Source organism: Apis mellifera, linkage group LG1 (assembly GCF_003254395.2).
Source record: "Apis mellifera strain DH4 linkage group LG1, Amel_HAv3.1, whole genome shotgun sequence".
Classification (NCBI taxonomy): domain Eukaryota; kingdom Metazoa; phylum Arthropoda; class Insecta; order Hymenoptera; family Apidae; genus Apis; species Apis mellifera.
Window position 1 is genome coordinate 4,710,544 of NC_037638.1, and position 19,919 is coordinate 4,730,462.

General features: G+C 24.9%; 3 protein-coding genes and 1 long non-coding RNA gene across 5 annotated transcripts; 2 read left to right on the forward strand and 2 right to left on the reverse strand.

Moving 5' to 3' along the window:
* Positions 1-3,518: 3,518 nt before the first annotated feature.
* On the forward strand, positions 3,519-4,714 carry LOC100578131. The gene is made up of 3 exons (XR_003305370.1): positions 3,519-3,621; positions 3,711-3,926; positions 4,325-4,714. It is a non-coding gene; the product is annotated as an uncharacterized LOC100578131 (long non-coding RNA).
* Positions 4,715-8,413: 3,699 nt separating this feature from the next.
* On the forward strand, positions 8,414-11,774 carry LOC552676 (39S ribosomal protein L3, mitochondrial). Of its 2 annotated transcripts, XM_006561949.3 has the most exons (8): positions 8,414-8,451; positions 8,538-8,661; positions 8,774-8,867; positions 8,962-9,189; positions 9,257-9,385; positions 9,613-9,773; positions 9,853-10,042; positions 11,504-11,774. In XM_006561949.3, exons 2-8 carry the CDS (start codon positions 8,600-8,602, stop codon positions 11,732-11,734), a joined length of 1,095 nt encoding a protein of 364 aa, XP_006562012.1. In that variant the 5' UTR covers positions 8,414-8,451; positions 8,538-8,599; the 3' UTR covers positions 11,735-11,774. The 2 variants fall into 2 exon arrangements, with proteins under 2 accessions (XP_006562012.1, XP_026296965.1); XM_026441180.1 differs by lacking the exon at positions 8,414-8,451 and having other exon boundaries at positions 8,519-8,661.
* A 162-nt stretch (positions 11,775-11,936) lies between these two features.
* Positions 11,937-16,692, reverse strand: LOC412511 (importin subunit alpha-3). The gene is made up of 9 exons (XM_006561950.3): positions 16,242-16,692; positions 14,898-15,000; positions 14,567-14,780; positions 14,145-14,305; positions 13,715-13,941; positions 13,256-13,621; positions 12,942-13,176; positions 12,758-12,849; positions 11,937-12,669 (listed from the first exon to the last, which is right to left on the reverse strand). Exons 1-9 carry the CDS (start codon positions 16,299-16,301, stop codon positions 12,577-12,579), a joined length of 1,551 nt encoding a protein of 516 aa, XP_006562013.1. The 5' UTR covers positions 16,302-16,692; the 3' UTR covers positions 11,937-12,576.
* Positions 16,693-17,471: 779 nt separating this feature from the next.
* Positions 17,472-19,889, reverse strand: LOC100578247 (sodium channel protein Nach). The gene is made up of 8 exons (XM_026446263.1): positions 19,877-19,889; positions 19,635-19,659; positions 19,536-19,578; positions 19,376-19,431; positions 19,062-19,254; positions 18,785-18,945; positions 18,394-18,543; positions 17,472-18,222 (listed from the first exon to the last, which is right to left on the reverse strand). Exons 1-8 carry the CDS (start codon positions 19,887-19,889, stop codon positions 17,544-17,546), a joined length of 1,320 nt encoding a protein of 439 aa, XP_026302048.1. The 3' UTR covers positions 17,472-17,543.
* Positions 19,890-19,919: the final 30 nt, after the last annotated feature.

Genomic DNA, 19,919 nt, shown 5'->3' on the forward strand with positions numbered 1-19,919 from the left:
GTTTTATTAACAATAAGTGAGATGTAATTTATCAATTTATTTTATTAATAAAAAAATATGATTTTTTTGTTAGGATATGAATTTAAAGTAAAAATTTTATCAAATAATAACTTATAATGTAGTATTCACTTATAAAAGATACTTTAATAATTCTCAAATATATTTTTTAAATGTAAAAAAGAGAGCAGATTAGAATTTGGATTTTTATTATATAAAACAATATAGTAAATCCAAATTTATAATAAATACTTAGCTTACAATATAGATTCAAAAACTGAAAAATAAATCTATCTACTTTCTTCTTATAGAATCTTTCATTAATCTAAATCTTTTTCTTATATTGCAGATTTTTAAATAAAAGTAAATGAACCATCGATAATAGAATCAAGAAAATATTCCCTCAGCTTGGATTTGCAATGCGCCCCAGCTTTGCACCTTCCTGTACCGCACAACATTATTCGGTCCACTTGTCGGCACCCCTCGGCGTGGCAACCCTTACACAGCCACCCTTCCGTAATCCTGTTACCGAACACGACGGCTTCTACGCACCTACGCAATCGTCTACCTACCCTCTTTGTTCTTATAGCCTGGTAAAAAACAATGGATGACACGGATCACGATTCAGCGATCGTCGAAACTAACTAAAAAACAATCTTCGATATTTGAGATTTCTTCTTTACCTATCTTCTGTTTAATTTTCTGAAAAAAGGTATATATAATATTTTAATAAAAAAAGATATATAATACTTTATATAGATATAAGAGAAATAAAATTATAAATAATATAAATCTCACATGTTAAATTATTACAGATATTCTCTCAAATTTATAAGAAGAATAAAAAAAAGAAGAATCTTATGAATTGTAATAGAAAGTTAATGAAGAAACGATCAAGGTAGAAAACATCAAAGAGACCAGTGGAATTGGAAATTGCATGCAAATCACAAGGAAAGAAGGAGTTTATTTCTTCCTTTATCTTCCCTTTAGCTCCCTTCATTTCCGATCGCTTCCTTCCTTCCTGTCAAACCATCCTCGTAGCCGCAAATTAGCCGCCAACGTCCAAAAGAAAGTTAAAAGAGCGTTTGTTCGCCACAGCCATTTACATTTACAACCCCAATGCTTCGTCTTGCAATCTTCTGTGTCTATCTCTTTTTATACTGTTCATTCTATCTGCGGAAATTCGTGATCGATCGACCGTATCGACTGGTATTTTTCCACCATGATAATTATTGTCTCCCGAACGACAAGGTAATTTGCATGAATTTACATCTTGATTTTTTCCTTTCAACGGTGATGAATTTGCTTGAAAGTTCGATGCAAAAATAATTATATTCATTCATTTATTTGTTTTATCATATAATTATTATATATCATACTTTATCAAAATAATTATATTTATTTATTTATTTGTTTTATCGTACAAAGAGAAAATAAAAAGTAAGAGTGTAAGCGTGAAATTAAAATTAAATAATGATTGAAATATGTGTCACACAGTTTTATATTGTATTCTTTAATTTGTATGCATTTAATTTATCTCTATCTTCTTGCGGAATAATTCAATAATATTAAAGAATTGGTAAATTATAATGAATTATGGAGAGAGAGAATTTTAGAGTTATTAAAGTATGATATTAATATATCTGTATTAGAATATTAAAATATTTTAAGAAGTGGATATATTACATATTTTTATATATGTGATATAAAATTAAATATTAATAAAATGTTTGATTGAAATTTGTTTTTTTAATTCTTTTTATGTGAGTACATTAGTTCAGAATTAATCTCGTAACTGTGAAGATATTAGAAAGGATCATAAAGAATTTATAATTTGAAAAGATAAAATTCAATTTTCAATATTTCTATAATATTTTATTTTCTTTTCTTTTATATTTCTTTCAACTTCCTAAATTTTATTGCACTATCGTAACAATATATACTATTTATATAATTTCTATCACAACATACTAACATTACTTCAACATCTAATTATAATTTATTACCACATGAAAACCTATCCGAATTGATAACTCAAATAATACCAGTAGCAATAATTTTATGTCTCAATTACATAACTAAAGATATCAAACTATATCGTACCCCTATTATTACAGTTGTAAGTGTAACTCTTAATCCTCTCATGGGGATGGTCATGCTACCACCCCAGTACCATCCTAATCCCGTAAAAATGTAAATTTCTCGTGACCCCATACTCTTCGTACCGACAGAAGTTGTTTGTGATTCGTCTGTGTGCGTTTCCGATGCGTCGAATCGTAGAGAGCGTAGTTAGAACGCATTACAACGCGCATGTAATGCGCTACCCACGGGCAAATATTCACAGATGCGAGAGCCGGGAAAATTCGGCTTTGCGCCGCTCTCGCGCCGCCTAACAGGATTTATTTGTATCCACGTGCGCGTACCGTTCCGCGTTTCCAACTTCTCTTTCTCTCTTTCTCTTCCATAGTCTCTCTCGTTGTCTCTCTCATGTGCCAATAAAGGAACTGTACATATGTATGCACGTATGTAAGCATAGTCGGTATATAGGAGAACGGCGAGAGAAAGAGACGAGTTAGACTAACTAACGGACTACCAGTTCATTAGAGATCGCTAAACTTTAGGGTGCACCGAAAAGGGTGAGTATTTCGTTATTGCCGACCAACGTGTGTTTTATACCAGTCCAATGCTAATAAAGATGAGTCTTTAAGAGAATTTTTCCTTCACGACTACTATTTCAATGCGGCACATGTGAAAAAGAATTCTAATAAACGAGAAAATTTATAAATCTCGAAGAGAAAAGAAAAATAAAACAAGTAAAGTTTGACACACAAAAGTAAAAATAAGATTACGATCTCATAATTGTTTTAAATAATTAGATAAATCAAACAAAATTAAATAAATGAAATTATTTTAATGCTAAGAATTTTCATAACCTTAAAAATTGTCAATCATTGTCAAAAATACATTGATCCCGTTATCTCATTAAGAGTTTTAGATTTGGTTAAAAAATTTTTAACAAATTTTCAATTACAGTTTTTCAATTCTGAAGTAATTGTTTTTCTTTACTTATATGAACATCTTTTTCGCTTTAATCGTATATGCATCACTTGACATTATCATCATTCAAAAGAAATTTTCATTTTTTAGAAAGTACGCAATCATTATGTCAATCGATCAATTCATTTTACATGAAGGATATACGGTATATGGTTATAATGACATGCGTTTAAGATTAAAGCTAGTAAGGAAAGATGAAACAAAAGAAAAGAACGAAACTTTGAATATCAATTTTTATAATAATGTATCATGGAAATGAGTATTAGAAATATTATTTAATTCAATTTAGTTTTTTTTCATAAATAATTAATAAATAGTCAATCCTATTTCATCATTGTATTCAAAACTTTAAAATTTTCAACAAATTTTCATATATTTTATAACCTCAAAAAACGTATTCGACTTTCCAAGAAATTCTAATTTCATAATTTAAAAATATTTTTCAGAAATTTTATATAATATTATATATATATATATATATATACACATATATATAACATGTATATTATATACATACGTATATAATAATTTTCCACATGGCACGATAGTTCTATTCACATATTATTAGTAAGTATTTGGCAGACGGAAATGAGTATTACATTCTGCAAAAAGGATCAATGACGATGAGACTAAATGATATCTCATACCTTTCACAGTTCGATTTCCTTCAGAAGAAGGAGAAAAAGGAGAAGGGGAAGAAGAAGCAACGGTTGTCGGTGTAAATGTCTATCGATCGCTGATAATCTACGATCGAGACATCTGATGGCAGCAAGTTATGTAATGGGACGACAAGCAGGAAATAAAATCGACTTGTAATGTCATGACGCATCTTGCGGCAAAGCCAAAGTCACGCACAATACACGAAACGACAGGTAGATACGAGCATACATTCACCGACGTAAATAAACGATTAAGATCTTCGATGCGACGATATCAAACCGACCGACAATAGTGGACCACCAATGAACCGATCGTCGATCAACAATATATTCCTTCCGGTCAAATCTTGATGATAGCATTCATACTAACCTTTATAAGTAGATACATCTTTTATATTAGATATAATTTGAATCAATTATTTTAATAATGGTCTATATTTATTGTTAATTTTTCATTGGAAATTGCTTATTTTTGAAAATTAATTAAATCAAAATGTTAGATTAGATTTTATTTTTTATTATTTCGAAAATTTTTTTCTAAAAAAAACTTATTATTAAGATTATGTTTCTTAATTTTATTAGATTTTCATTATTATTATTATTATTTATAGATAATACTAATCTTAGAAGAAATCAGAATTGAAGAGATTGAAATGTACAACGTGCGAACGTGTGCGATATCTTTGAAGCTGGATTTCTCAGTGCTACGAAGTTGACGAATGTGCTAAGATCACTCAAGTGACTGGCAGATTGTTCGCTAGCATTCTCAGCGGTGGTCCACGCTTACCACAGTTTCAATCGATAGATTCTGATCTTAAACGAACGCTTTGCCACGCCTTTCGCAAAATAAGATTTCTAGCTGATCCTGATTTGAACTTTGATATAGTCTAGTTTGCGATTAAACGATTTATTGCGATTTGTATATCTCTGTTTAGTGGTTCAATATGTATGTACAATCACGAATAGTATTTATATAATTATATATATCTATATATGTATGTAGCATATGAATATATTGGAACGTTTTTTACATTTGATATAAAATGTTACATCAATATAAAAATAATTTTATATTTAATATGTTAATTCAATTTTTTTTTAAACCATTTAAATAGCAATTAAATTATTTTTTAAGTTTGATGTAACTTTTTTATAGAAAAACGCACGATGCAAGAAAAATTTTTTAAAATGAAGATTATAATTAATTAGTTTTATTTATAAATTTATTTATATGATATATAAGTTTATACATACATAATATATTAAATATATTACTTATATGATGATAAAATAATCTAACTTTTTATTAATTTCTAAATTCCCGCAATTTTTAACCTATTGTACATGTTCATGTTAAATATTATTTAACAATAAAAAAAAAGATAAGATTTTTTAATATTATAAATGAAAGCTTCCGTGATGAGGATATGATATCATGGCGGCTGTTCTAATGATTTTTTAACGATCTCATTCTCGATCGTAAAATTCACTATCTCTGATTAACCAAAAGCCCCGACTATAAGGGTAGCAGAATTGTTTCAAAGCGACAAAGTAAAAATTCTGTTTTAATGACGAGGGCGTGTTTACGATAGACAATGTCTCTTAGTTTTTGTTTAAAGGTTAGACATTTGAGATGGCGGTGTTCTTAATCAAACTTTGATCATCCCTTTTTCTTTTTCTAATATACGAAAAAATCGGATATTAGCACGAATATCTCGCAACGATCTTTACGATGATCTCTGAAATTATAAATCATGCAATCAACTGCTATAAAAGTCCACCTACGTACTTTTTTCCGCTATCAAATGATGAATTTTTCGTTATTGTCTTTTTTTTTCTTTTTTGAAAAATGTAACAATAAAGATGTAGAAAGATATAGAGTTTTGAAGTAAATCGATGAAATTATTTTTCTGTTGATTTATTGTTTTGAAATTGTAGATTATAGCAATGGGAATGTATTTGGAAAAGGATAGAGCTATTATGTTAAAAAATTTACGCTTTGTATGAAAAAAAAGATCAATAAATCAATATTTCTCAATCTATAAATCACAACATAACATGCCAAGTCAAGCAAAAAGTAAAAAAATTGAGAAACATACAACATAACCTCTAAAATCATATAATATATATAGAAAAAAAAAAAAGATCTTTCTCTTTTGCTATAATATAATAATAAGAATAATAAGAAATTTAGATAGTCTATTTTGTATAAATATCCTTCCTCTCAATACCAGCAATCCTCAAAATGTCGTGTCGCCGCGATTGCGATTCGTCATGGTAACTTTTTTCCGCCCTGCGCGGACGGGTCGAGCGAAGACGATTGTCGCACCAACAAAATACACGAGTGGCCGGGGTCCGGGTGAAAAGAAATCAGGACCAGTCCGGAGCCCGTGCATTGTCGCGGCTAGAACCGACGTGTATGCTATATATAATCGAGAAGTTTAAGAGTACAATACCGCATAAATCAGCGATCATCGCGTAGCCTTGCGCATGGCCAATTCACGCAGACACACGTGTGGGCGTGTTACCGCACGCGCGACCCGAATCCGACCCGAATCGCGTACCTTATCGCCGATTTTCCGTTCTTTACGAGCCTTGATAACCGAAGTAAGCCAGATTGCATGCGATACACACGACCGATTATGATTTAATGGAGTTAGCCAAAAGCTATGTCGCGGCGTTGCAATCGCGGAATTTGATGGATACAAATGTTCGAACAAATGAGAATTTTGGTCGATAGATTTATAAGAAATGAAGATTTATATTCATAAAGTAAATATAAAAGAAATTGGAATCATAAAAATTGATTTAAATCAATTTACAAATATATATATATATATGAAAGCTATATAGGATAACTTAACCTATATAAGGAAAAATAATTATCTATTATTGTTAAATCTTCATAAACAATTGATCTATTCAATCATTTAAGCATTTTTTGAGCTCTATATAACTTAAAAAGCAAACTGAAAAGATAATGGTTCAATAAGAACATCATAAATACATAAATGTACATATAATGTAATTCATAGATTAGATACGAGACTTTTAATATATACCTTTATATCTATGTCTTAATCTGTAAAAAAAAATTCAATCAAAATTATAATTCTTTTAATTGTTTTGTAACAAAATATATACACATAAATATATATATGTATATTACGAAAATACTCATATTCTATGAATATGTGATATTATCATATTATGCATGTAAACAAATAGACGTGCATCTAGATCGCAAATGATGGAAACGTATTCTGATTTGTATTCACTGGTCGTGCAAGCCCAATCATTCTATTTGCGAATGGATGAGACGAAATGAAATCCAGAAATTTGGCTTATTCTACCCGCGAACGCGTCAGCTTTATTACTTTCATTAATAATCATTCGGTTTCTCTTTGGATAAAGTGATGAATATCTGATAAATTTGTACTTGCCGTGAATTTTTTATATATCTTTCTGAAGAAATTTTAGATAGCAATAGGAATCAAATGTATTTTATAAATTTTAAATTATATAGACTCTTGAATAAATAATTTATGAATTAATATTTTTTTAATAATTTTTCATTAAAATTATATAATATTGATTCTGCCTTACTCGATAAAATTAATTAATTTGAATATTAATTGTATATTTTTTAAGAATACTTTAAAGATTACAAAAAAATAAATTCGACAAATGAATATTCAATAATATCAATTTTCGATAAAATGATTCAAATTTTTTTTTTATTTCTTTGTTATTGAATCGACGTTTTTGTTTTTTAAATCTCATTGTAATCATTAAATAATTAAAATATTAAAACTTGTATTACAACAGATATAAAATATTTGCTATAATATATTATGCTTTGTAAGATTGCTTAGAGATACATTGTAGCTAAAAATATATTTTTATTTTTTAGGTTTTTTAAGATAAATAAAAGTTAAAATAGATTGTAATTCTGAAAGAAAAATAATAAAAGTTATTTTTTACCTTAGATAAATTATTTTGTCTATGATCACGTCAAAATCAAATACAAATAAAAATAATGAGAAAAGGACAGAGATATGATAAAAATATTGAAATCAGCGCCATCTCCAGAGTGCCGTAAATGAAACTTATAAAAAAAGGATAGAAAATAATAAAAAAAGATAAAAATAAAATAAGAATTGATTACTAACGTCATCTTTTAAACACCAAAGGTACTTCTTCAAAATCGAGTTAATACAGAGAACTCAAGATGGCGTTAATACTCAATTCTATTTTAAAAAATTGCATTTGAAAGATGGCACTCTTAGTCAATTCTTATATTTCTATCCTTCTTTAATTATTTGTTTTCTTTGTCTACACTTGTGTTTAATTTGCGGCATTCTAGAGATGGCGTTGATATCAATATTTTTATCCTATCTCTGTCCTTTTTCCTTTATTCTCTCTCCTTGTCTACAAAATTTATATACTCAGAAGACCAATTTAATAACTGAGTAATTATTTAGAAATCTTAAACTTTTTGTATAAGAAAAAAGATTTGTTTTTCATTTATTGTATATATTCATCCATAAATTAAATATATTAAATGAAGTATAAAAATGATAAAAAATTTGATTTCAAATATTGTAAATAAATTATAAATATGTGGTGCTAATGTGCTTAAATGTATCAAATATAATAAAGAACAAGATTCAATTAATTATAATATTACGAAAATAATGAATAATTCATTATAAATTTTTCTTTTTCATATTTTAAAGTATGTATGTATTGAAATTAATAATTTATTTTTGATAAAATTTTAACAAATCGCTAATAATAGTTATGTTCTAACCTCATTTATAGTTACGTTAAATTTTCACTAAATACTTACATCTACATATAATTCACGAATAATTATTACGAATATGGCATCAATTTTAAAGACTTTTAATGGAATTCAACTATTCAATAAATATTTGAAACAGAGGTATTGCTTAATAATTATAATTAATAAATTTAGTTTATTGTATATTTAAATTTTCAAAAAATAAATTTTTTATTTATTTAAATACTTATTTCTATTAATATGTTTATTTTAGTATTGATAAAATATATATTCCAAATCGTGGTAAAAGATTGAATCCTCCACCAAAGAAACGTCATCCAGAATGGCTACCAAAACCAACACGTGTAGTATGTATTTTAAAAAATAAAAATAATATTTAATTTCTTAATATTCTTCTAAGAATTTTATATAAATATTATTATATAATATTGTTTATATTAGTTATATAATGAAGAACTTACTTCAGAAAATAAAGAATTTCTCTCAGAAATTGTTTCATCTACTAAAGGACTACTCAATAACAATACATCTCCATTAAATAATGAATTAATTCAATCAAATGCAACATGGACTCCAAATTCTAAACGTACTGGTTTAATTGGTAAAAAGATAGGAGTATATCCAATGTGGTTAAAAAATGGACGAAAAGTATTAACTACTTTAATACAGGTATTATCATATAATAAAATATTGAATTTTATGTAACCTTATATATAAATTCTCCATTTCTTAATAGATTGTAGATAATGAAGTTGTAAAATATATACCACCAGAAGAATATAAACCAGTTAAACCTATTAGACATAGAATTGAAGTAAAAAATGGCTGTCTTGTATTAGGTGCTATAAATGTTGATCCACAATTAGTGAGTTGTAATTTATCTTTTTTAATATTTATTCTATTATTTATTATATATATATATTATATATATAATATATATATATATATATATATATATATATATATTATATATATTATATATTCTATTATTTATTTATAATATTTATTTATTATTAATATAATAATATTATTATTATATTAATTATATTTAATATTATTTTAAAAAAGTAAAATTTGTATTAATTTTTACAGCTTACTAAAGAATATTATGGAATATTTAATAAAGCAGGAGTTACACCAAAAAAAGTATTAATGAGATTTACAATTTCACCAAATGCTGTTCTCCAACCAGGAACTCCTTTATATGCAACACATTTTAAACCAGGAGAATTTATTGATATTCGTGGAAAAACGTAATTCTTTTATTAATATTTGTAATCTGAGATAAATTTGAAATATTTAAATCAATTATAATAATCTTTATAAACATAGAATAGATCGTGGCTTTCAAGGTGTTATGAAAAGATGGGGCTTTAAAGGTATGCCTGCTTCTCATGGTGTAACTAAAACACATAGAAGACCAGGCAATATAGGTTCAGGAGGTAAATTGGCTAGGGTAATGCCAGGTACTAAAATGCCTGGACATATGGGAAATCGTTGGCGTATTCTTAAAGGTGTAAAGGTAATTTATAATTATATTCTTTTATGGAAAAAGAATTTGAAAATACTTTTACTTTGATTACATTTTACACAGATTAATAAATTCTTTTACAAGCATAATCATTTAAAAAAATCAGCATATTGATTAATTTTATATTGATATTATATGAATTCTTATAAAATAATATATTTTTTCTTAACCATTTATATTTATGATATTATAAATTATAAAAGAAGTTAAAAAATAAACTAAAAAAATAATTCATTCTCATTCATTTTAAGAAATGTATGAAATAAACAAAAGAAGTCAATATAGTTTAATTTTTTTTCTTATTATTTTTTTATGTATAACAATATATTAAAAAGTACAATTAAATTTCTATTTTTCAATAGAATCACGTAATTTGTTTTAGCATTTCCAATTCATCAATTAGATTGAATAAGTAATTTATTAATATAGTAACTGTATCAAATTATTATTTATACATAATATATTTTATATATGAACACTATTTGTTGTAAATATTTTTTTCAAGTTTTATACAAAGATAATGAATATTTATTTTTTGTATAGAATTTTACAAAAAAAGTATTTGAAGGGTTGAGGATCAATATAACTACAAAAATCTATTTAATTTCTTCATTCATTTGTAATAATTGTTAAAAATTATGCATAACATGTATAACACTTCAGTTAATTTTTTTTATACAATTCGTATTTAAAGAATGAAATATTTTTTCCATATAAAATGGAAATAAGATATATTAAATTCTGAAATGTTTACATGAAATACTAGACATGTAAATATTTATGATGAAACATTTGAAGATCTCTTTACATTATTAAACAATTACAAAATATTAATTTAAATGTATATTACTTTTGAAAGGAAGATATTATACAGCAATGACATTCTAAAATTATTTTACAACAACTAACAAGAAACATATATTCACAATTTATAAAACTTATATTATTCATTTATTATTTATTTAAAAATTATAGATTGTAATATGAATCATATAGAAATTTTCAAGAATGATAAATTAGTAATACATCAAACAATTCATTAATGAGACACATAATAATTATTCCTCCTAATATTCTATAAACAAACAAAAATTCTAATTATAATTTCGTTTAAATATGTAAAATTAATACAAAAACAAAATTTTTTTGTAACTTTTTGGGCATTATATGTGACTACAGTTTTTTTTTCCATTAAGTAAAATAAAAATTTTTAACTATTAAAAATCATGAAATAAAAAATATTGTAATAAAAAATCTTAATTTCTTATAATTGCAACAGTGAATTAGCAGTAATTATGAATAAATCGTTGTTAAGATTCAATTTTTAAAAAAAATTTATAAATAAAATAATAAATAATTTCAACAATATAACATATTGAAAGATTATTAACAATATTATTAAGAATTAGAATGATTTTAAATCATTATCGAACTTTTGTATGTATGTTGCAGATACTACGAATAAACACTAAATATAATGTAATTTGGGTATTAGCTCAAAACGTACCAGGAGAGCTAAATACTATGTGCTATTTATACGATACGATTTTACCTACTAAAAAAAGTACTTCGCCATATTTTCCTACATATTTGTCAAATGAAAGTGAACTACCTGAAAATCTTTATGCAGATGATGTTCATCCATTTGAGAATCCTACAATTGTATTCCAATCAGAATCATAATTGTAATAATGTAATAAATAAAAAAAATACTTTATAAGAACATGTTTTATGAAAATATTTAAATCTCTTCAAATTTTTAGATAACCTGTCTATTCACGCTATCGAAAGACTAGGCAAAGATTGGCAATTAACATTGCCATATTTACGTAATAGTTTTATTGTTTATCCTCTTCCCCTTACAGAAATAATTCATAGTCATGAATTAAGCTAATAAAGAGTAGTCAATTGATTTATTTATTTAGTAATCAATATTATTATAAATTTAACATGCCTAAAATATACACGAATTATTTTATAAATGTAACATCACTAACCAAGATTCATCTCAAGTTAGAGTGGAGAGCAGCACGATCAAACAATAAAAAAGTTTTTCTTTTCTTTTTTTGTGACGCTCTTCAATTTAGAGAGCAAATTCATTAATTTACTAGAATAATTTAGTCGGTGTAATGCATATCAATAGCTGCATTCGGTTCCGCTCCACTAAGCATTTTAATATGTGCAACGGAAAAGGAAACAAGGTAAAGTACACATCGTTCAAGAATAAAAAAAGGAAAGAATACAAATTCTTATTTCAATAAGAAACTCCTTTGCTCTGTAACTTTAGCCTCGTTTTTTTTTCTAATTTCTCACTTTTTGGACAAACCAAAAATGTAAGTCATAATTTTATGTTTTTGAATTAGTAAAACCAAATACAATTGTTGATTCAACAATGTCACGTTGAAATTGCCACATGTAGTCGTTGAAGAAAGAATGAGACAGAATATAAAAGGGTAAGCAGAATGGCTCCATAATGGAGATTTTCGGGGGACGGCACGATCAGATAAAAAATAATGGAGGCCCTCTCAGAATTTAAAACCTTCATTCGAAATGCTCGTCGTCTGATCGAATTCAAATGTTGATTCCACAACTTGTGGTTCCAGATTTGTATCATTCGTCTAAAAATTAGAAAATAGAAAAATTTTTTCATATTAAAAACATTACTGAAAATTATTTCTTAATTATAAAAATAAGATAAATACATACATCTTCCGAAAAGTATTGCTCAATAATTTCGTACGCTAGTTTATAAATATCTATGTTGTCGTGATTTTGCAATGTTTCGATTTTATCCAATCCTATGAAAATACATTTCATAATATAAATTTATATATTTATTTTTGTGTTATATATAATATATATTATAAAAGAAAAAAAGATAAATACTAACCTGAACATTCTTCAATCATATTAGCCAAATGTTCAACTTGTGATCCAGCAAGTTTGAGCATATTATGTATACCATCTAAAACAACCTGTACAACTTGAGTATCTTTACAGTCAAGGAGGTTACAGAATGGTCCAATAACACCTTCTTGTATCATTCGTGCAACCTGTTCTTCATTACCACTTATTGTTAAATTGCTAATTGCCCATGCTGCTTCTTTTTGTGTTTGGAATTCACCCTGATAAAAGATAAATTTATTATTAAAACAAATGATTCAATTTAATAAATTTCAATATTTTAATAAAAGTATTTCTTACATTAATTAAATTGTGAATAATGAGAGGCAGTAATCCAGCATCTATAACTGCTTGAACCTGAGATTGATTGCCAGCAGTTACATTTGAAAGGAACCAAACTGCTTCTTTACAAATTTTTTCCCTCGTATGGGTTAATAAATTCGGGAAATATGAAAGCGCGTCACAATTTAATACAGTTTGTGTTTGTTCATCTGTACCTGTTACTATATTACCTACTGCCCTTAAAGCAGCTGTTTGCACCTTAACTTCTTTGTGCGAAAGAAGTGGTATAAGACGAGGTACTACACCACTGTCTATAACCATCTGAATTTGTTCATTACCACCATCAGTCAAATAACTTAATGCCCAAATTGTGTCAACAAGAATCTGCAATTTTATTTTGTATATAAACAATTATTTTTAAAATATATTAAAGATTATTTTTTAATTATATATAATATATATAATATTGTAACTTACATTAATATCTGAATGATGAATAAGTATATTAAGAGCAGGTAAAATTTCTTTAATAGTTTGAACAGGTGGTGGTGGATCTTTATTCCTACATAAATTTACGATTACCCAAGTTACATTACGTAAAAAACTAATTGGTATTTCTGGTTTGATAAACGTTAACAATGGCGGTACAACGCCAAGCTTGATAACATAATCCCTAGATGCTGGGCCATCTCCAATAATATTTCCTATGAATAAAATTATATAAATAATAATAGAAATATATTTTAATTTAAACAATAAAAAATGAAAATAAAAATAATATATTAAAATTTATTTATGATATTAAATTTAAATTATTTAATATCATAAATAAATTTTTTTTAGATATATTATAATTTTAATTATAATGCTTTTTTTATATTTATTTATATTATTTATATTAATTTACCTAAAGCCCATACAGCTTGTTCACAAACATTCTGTTGACTTGAAAGTAACAAATGCAAAAAATGTGGAACTGCACCAGCTGCAACAACTGCTTGTGTTTGAGGTGATGTTCCACTTGCAATGTTTGTTAAAGCCCATGCTGCTTCAAATTGTAATGATGGACTATAAAATATTAAAAATTAATAATAATGTATTAATACTAAAAAATTACTAAACTAGTAATAACAAAATATTAAAAATAATAGTCAAATACTAAAACAGAAAATTAATCATAAAAAAATATATATATATATTTTAAATTTATAAAAATACTAGCAATCAAATTTCATTTGTAATCAAACTTTTTCTAATAAAAAAATAAGTCAATTGTAATGTGCATGCATATGCGCTATAAATTAAGATTGTATGCAAATTTAATCATACCTATTGTGCTGTTCAAGACAATTAACTAAGATCGGTAAAATGCCACTATCAATTAACTTATCGATCGGTGGATTACGATCTGAAGATAATAACTTTCTTGCTGATTGTACCGCTTGCAATTGAACAGTTGGGTCTGAACTAGCAGCTTTCATTACTAGTTCTTTTAAATTGATTTTTGATAAATCAAGATTCTGTTTATCACTATCTTCTTCATCTAAAATAAAATATTATATTATAATTTATTTTTTATTTAATTCTTTATATTTATTTTTTCTATTTATATAATATAAAATATATTTTTATATAAATTTTTTATTTGTAATAAATTTACCTATTAAATCTGTAGCAGGCACATTTCTTCTTTTTTGTAAAGTCTCATCACGTTTGTTTTTCCGTAGCTCTACTGTTGCTTCATTTCTTCTTCTTCTCATTTCCTAAAACATATTACCATCTAAATGCTTTTAAATCAATATTAAGTAATATTTATGTAACATTTTAATCTTTCTTAAATTCCAATTTATCTAAAAAAAGATATTAGATTAGAATATTTATATTGCAAAAATAATATATAATATATGATAAAAAAATAACTAAAATTTCTCTATATATGTAAATATATTATAGCAATTTTAAGTATTTAAAATTTTTTGAATTTTAATTTTAATATTAAAATTAGTTTCAATAATATTAATTTTAAAAATTAAAAAATAATATATTGTGTAATAATAATTAACTATATTTTTATGACAAATAAAAATTAAATTAAAGGTTAAATATTTTGCTTTATGTAATATAACAAAATATATATAACAATGATAATATTTTTTACAATTTAATGATATAATTATTTTAATACATATTTATTTGAATAAGTTTTCAAACTTTAATGAATATATAAAATTTCATAATTTAAAATATGTTTAATAATAATATTAAAATCTTATATAAAAAGATAAAGTATCATAGTAAGAAAATAGACACTTATACTTAATAATTAATAAAATGTTAGTATTATATTATTAATAATTTCTAAGTATGATAATAGAAAACTTTATTTTTTAATATTTTTTCATCAATATTATTTTGATATTTACAAAAAATTCAAATAAATTTTAATACATTATTATAATATGTATATAGAGAAATATATTATTTACATATTATAGAATTATTTGTAATATCTAAAATTATTTGTAATATCTTTTGAAAGATTTTTTAATAATAATAAAAAATATGTAAAAAGAAAAGTGAATTATTTGAGTCAAAAATAAAAGGTAAATAAAAGTAAATTATTTATAAAATTTTCAAAGAAATAATTAAAATAGTATAACTTTTCTTTCTTACAATTATTTGTTCAGTTCTATCTTTGATAGTGCTATATTTGACATTAATGTAACGACACTTTCCACTTGTTTCAGAATGGCATGATTCTATTCAAAATATAATGCTATTATATTTGATAAAGTTATATTAAGAATTTTTATGGATTCTGTGCAAAATAAATATACAGAAATATCCAAAATTCCAACTGAAATAATAAAATATGCAAATAAATTGCACAAATTTGGAAAAATTAGCGCCCATGATAATGTGCATTTAGTCGCCCAGTTCAGTAGCCGAAACTTCCAGACGTACAACGTAACTGCGCACAACGAAGAACACACTGGATACTCACTTCTTGATCTTTGCCTTTGTTCTTAAAAACCATCATTCGATTCTTGCATTCCGCCGCCATTTTTTCAATAACCAATCCTTCGTACTCGCGTATATTGATATGTGCCGGCACCCAGATACCCGTGTACTGCAAAAAATTCTGTATCCGTGTTACTCCGGTCGATTTACTTCGACAGCTGCATGCCGTTGCGCGACAGCCTTAATGTACGTCAATATACAATGCAATATAATGTATAACACTCGTTCTCTTAATCACGATCGCCACACAATGTTCTCTGTAGTCACGTTTTCTCAGCACGAAAGCAACGTTTCAGCCATTCCGAAAAGAACATCGGAAATGAGCAAGGTGGCGCTTCGGAAGACGCGTGTTTTCACTATGCAATCAGTAAAATCTAATCGGCAAGCAATAGAGTCACGGATTATAGCAAATTCTTATCATCTTAAAGCTATATATTCATGAGCGTTTATGTTTCATAAGTAACTTTTGTATTTTTAAAATTAAAATTAAATAATAAAAGAATTAACATTTGGAATTATTTTTAAAAATGATTTATTATAATAAAAAAAATAAATACCCATTAATAATAAAAAATATAATTTCAAACATAATAAATTTATAATAAAATGAATCAACAACAATTGATATGTACAATTGTAGTTAATATATTTATGTTGGTATCTTACAACTAAAAATTAAAATCTCTATACATTATTTGAAATTGACTGTAGTTATATTACAATCTATAATACAGGAAATTTAACTAAAATAAGTTTGCTTATTATATATAAAAAATAAATAAAGCAATAAAATTTGTAGTGTTGCTCTTATAATAATAAGATTAAATTTTAAATGTGTAAAAATTTTTTATATATTTTTATAGATTTTGACAAATAAAATTTAGAAATAAGAATCTTAATTGCCAGAATTAATTATTGCAGGAATTATTTGCACATTTCGTATTTTTAGGGATTTTTGCAAATTACGTGATGGATTCTTATCCAATCCGCTTGAAGAAACCAAATTCAAGTTATTTTTTAATTAAAGAATTTATTATAATATTTTTATAACTATTTATTCAAAGATATATTATTATAAATATTCGCATAAATAATAATATGAAAAATTATCATTGTGATATTATTCTTTTTCTATATCTATGTGATTTTTAAAATTTTTAAATTTTTATGTTTGTTTAGAAGTCTAAGATTTAAACAAAATTAATAATGATACGCTTCATATCATTTTTTAGCATTAAATATAATTTCAACAAATGGAATATAAATATTAATTTTTTGAAAAGAATTAATCGAGATATATATAGTATTTTGAATTAGTATTTACTTTCTGGTTGGGATATTTTTCCACTACATAAATGGTCATAATATTATATTGTTTTCGAGATATTCGAATTACGGCTCCAAAATAAGTTCTAAGAGTAAAATAATATCCAAATTCTAAAGCTACAAAAATAGAAAATCCTAAAAAAAGACCTGCAATACCACCGAATGATACAATTAAATCTAAATAACCAAATCGCATTTCTGTTTTATGGAGAGCTGTTGGCCAATTTTTTAACATAATTTGATTTTTATTTTTATTTTCAAATGTTTTCATACTTTTTACACTATATGATGTATGATCACAAAAGGGCCAACAATTACATTGGGTTTTATCGATATTAACATTGTTTAAACAAGGATACTTTGAAATTGGACATTCTGTCTTATCGACAAATGATAAAAACCATGGCAAACATTTACAATATTTAAATAGTTTATCGGTTATGCAATCAATTTCGCAATCAATAAGATTTTTACTCTCTTGCTTATAATAACATTGTCGTTGTCGAAGAGTTAAATATTTAATATCAGAAGTTGTATATGTTATATCAACAACAAATTCTATATCTAAAGATTTATCTACTATAAGAGATCTTTCACCTGGTTCTGGACTCAAATTATTTTGTTCCATGAGATAAAATCTACAATATGAAAAATGAATAATAACATATAATAATTATATTAACATTTTATACATTATATAATTTTTTAGATATAATCAATAGTATTTATGATAAAAAAATTATTTATAAAAATTAGATTTTGATATAAAAAAATTATTGATTTGAATTAGTTGAATTAATAAATATTACCTTAAAGGAAAACTTGAATTAAGGATTTTAAATTCAAGATTCCATGAAATATCTACATATTTAAGTGACTCTAAATTTTTAGATTTACAACATATACCCACTGCAGTCAATACTTTCGTAAATATATTTTCACACGATCTATTCATTCCTCTAAAAAACAATATAATTTATAATTTAATCAAATATAAATGACTTTTTTTATAATTATAATAATAATTATTACTTTTTCTTTAAATAATTTTTTTCTTATTTTAAAATATTAAACTTTGAGTAATTATGAATATATATATATAATATATGTATATAAAGATATAATATATATATATATAAAATATTTTTAATTAAAATAAATGAAATAAAAAAATTATACATATGTATTTATCATATTTACCTATATGCACAGTTACTAAATAAAGATTCACAATCAAGTCCCATCGTTTTAAAAATTTCTCGAAAATTGTTTTTATTTTTATAAATTGGATTAAATGATTTCACATCAATATATTTTCCAATATTCCAATTATATAATTCCTCGTATACATGCATATCATTCTATATATATATACATACAAATATTGAGATAAATATTAGTGTATAAATATAATGATATAAATATAATATCAATATATATTGAAATAAAATAAAATTATATTTAAAAATGCGTTTACCTCAAGTATATACGAATGATTCAAATGAATCCAGTCGAAGCAAATAAAGATTTGAGGAAATTCGATATTAATGTGCTCTGTTAATACATCCACTCCGGTTATTGTTGGTTGCGTTTGAAATTTGTTCAAGATAATTACGATTGTAATAAAAGTCGCTATTACTGATGTCATTGATAAAAATAACCATATTAATCTGCGGACATACCATATGTATAATAATAAGTAATATTAATATAGCAAATATTATGGCGTTAATTTATTGTTAACTAATGTTGCATTATTTAATTGGTATATTAATTAAATTATGATATTACCTTTCCCACTTAGGTCGTGTAGAATCCACGAAATATGGAATGCCATGTAAACTATTCTGCAACAAATATTCTCTTGATCTATACTTCAAACTACTACGTAATTCCTTTAAAGATACATTATATTTATATTTCATTTTGGATCAGCTATAACTATCTTTACCGTTATACTAATACTAAGTAAAATAAGGAAATCCAATTGATCCCTTTCTCGAATTGCATGTCAAGTTTGAGCATGTATTATGCATGTTGCGCACATAACACGATTAATTTATCAGTTTTATCAACTAAACAGAGAAAAATATGATTTTAAATTAATATATTATAAAGCAAAATAAGCTATTACGAATATTCGTAATATAATAAAGTATTTTATTTAATTATTTAATTTGAAATTAATACACAATTTTTGTAGTATTATATTTTATTTTTAAATAAATAATAAAGATATCATTAGATTTATTATTCGTTTCAATGCAATTTTATATTTTGCTTGCAATTAGCAGAATATTATCATTTTGAAAAAAATAACGGAAATATCTTATAA

What these genes read in the sequence shown, in the direction of transcription:
- LOC412511 (XM_006561950.3), bottom strand. Translation starts at nt 16,301, where the DNA reads ATGGCGGCGGAATGCAAGAATCGAATGATGGTTTTTAAGAACAAAGGC. An exon ending in ACAAGCTGTATGGGCTTTAG is followed by an intron (nt 13,942 to 14,144) that starts GTAAATTAATAT and finishes TTTTATTCATAG; the next exon opens with GAAATATTATTGGAGATGGC. An exon ending in TATGATTGAAGAATGTTCAG is followed by an intron (nt 12,850 to 12,941) that starts GTTAGTATTTAT and finishes GTATTTTCATAG; the next exon opens with GATTGGATAAAATCGAAACA.
- LOC100578247 (XM_026446263.1), bottom strand. An exon ending in ATCATTCGTATATACTTGAG is followed by an intron (nt 18,946 to 19,061) that starts GTAAACGCATTT and finishes ATATATATATAG; the next exon opens with AATGATATGCATGTATACGA. An exon ending in TTTAGTAACTGTGCATATAG is followed by an intron (nt 18,544 to 18,784) that starts GTAAATATGATA and finishes ATTGTTTTTTAG; the next exon opens with AGGAATGAATAGATCGTGTG.
- LOC552676 (XM_006561949.3), top strand. Translation starts at nt 8,600, where the DNA reads ATGGCATCAATTTTAAAGACTTTTAATGGAATTCAACTATTCAATAAA. An exon ending in AATAAATATTTGAAACAGAG is followed by an intron (nt 8,662 to 8,773) that starts GTATTGCTTAAT and finishes TGTTTATTTTAG; the next exon opens with TATTGATAAAATATATATTC. An exon ending in TAAATGTTGATCCACAATTA is followed by an intron (nt 9,386 to 9,612) that starts GTGAGTTGTAAT and finishes TAATTTTTACAG; the next exon opens with CTTACTAAAGAATATTATGG.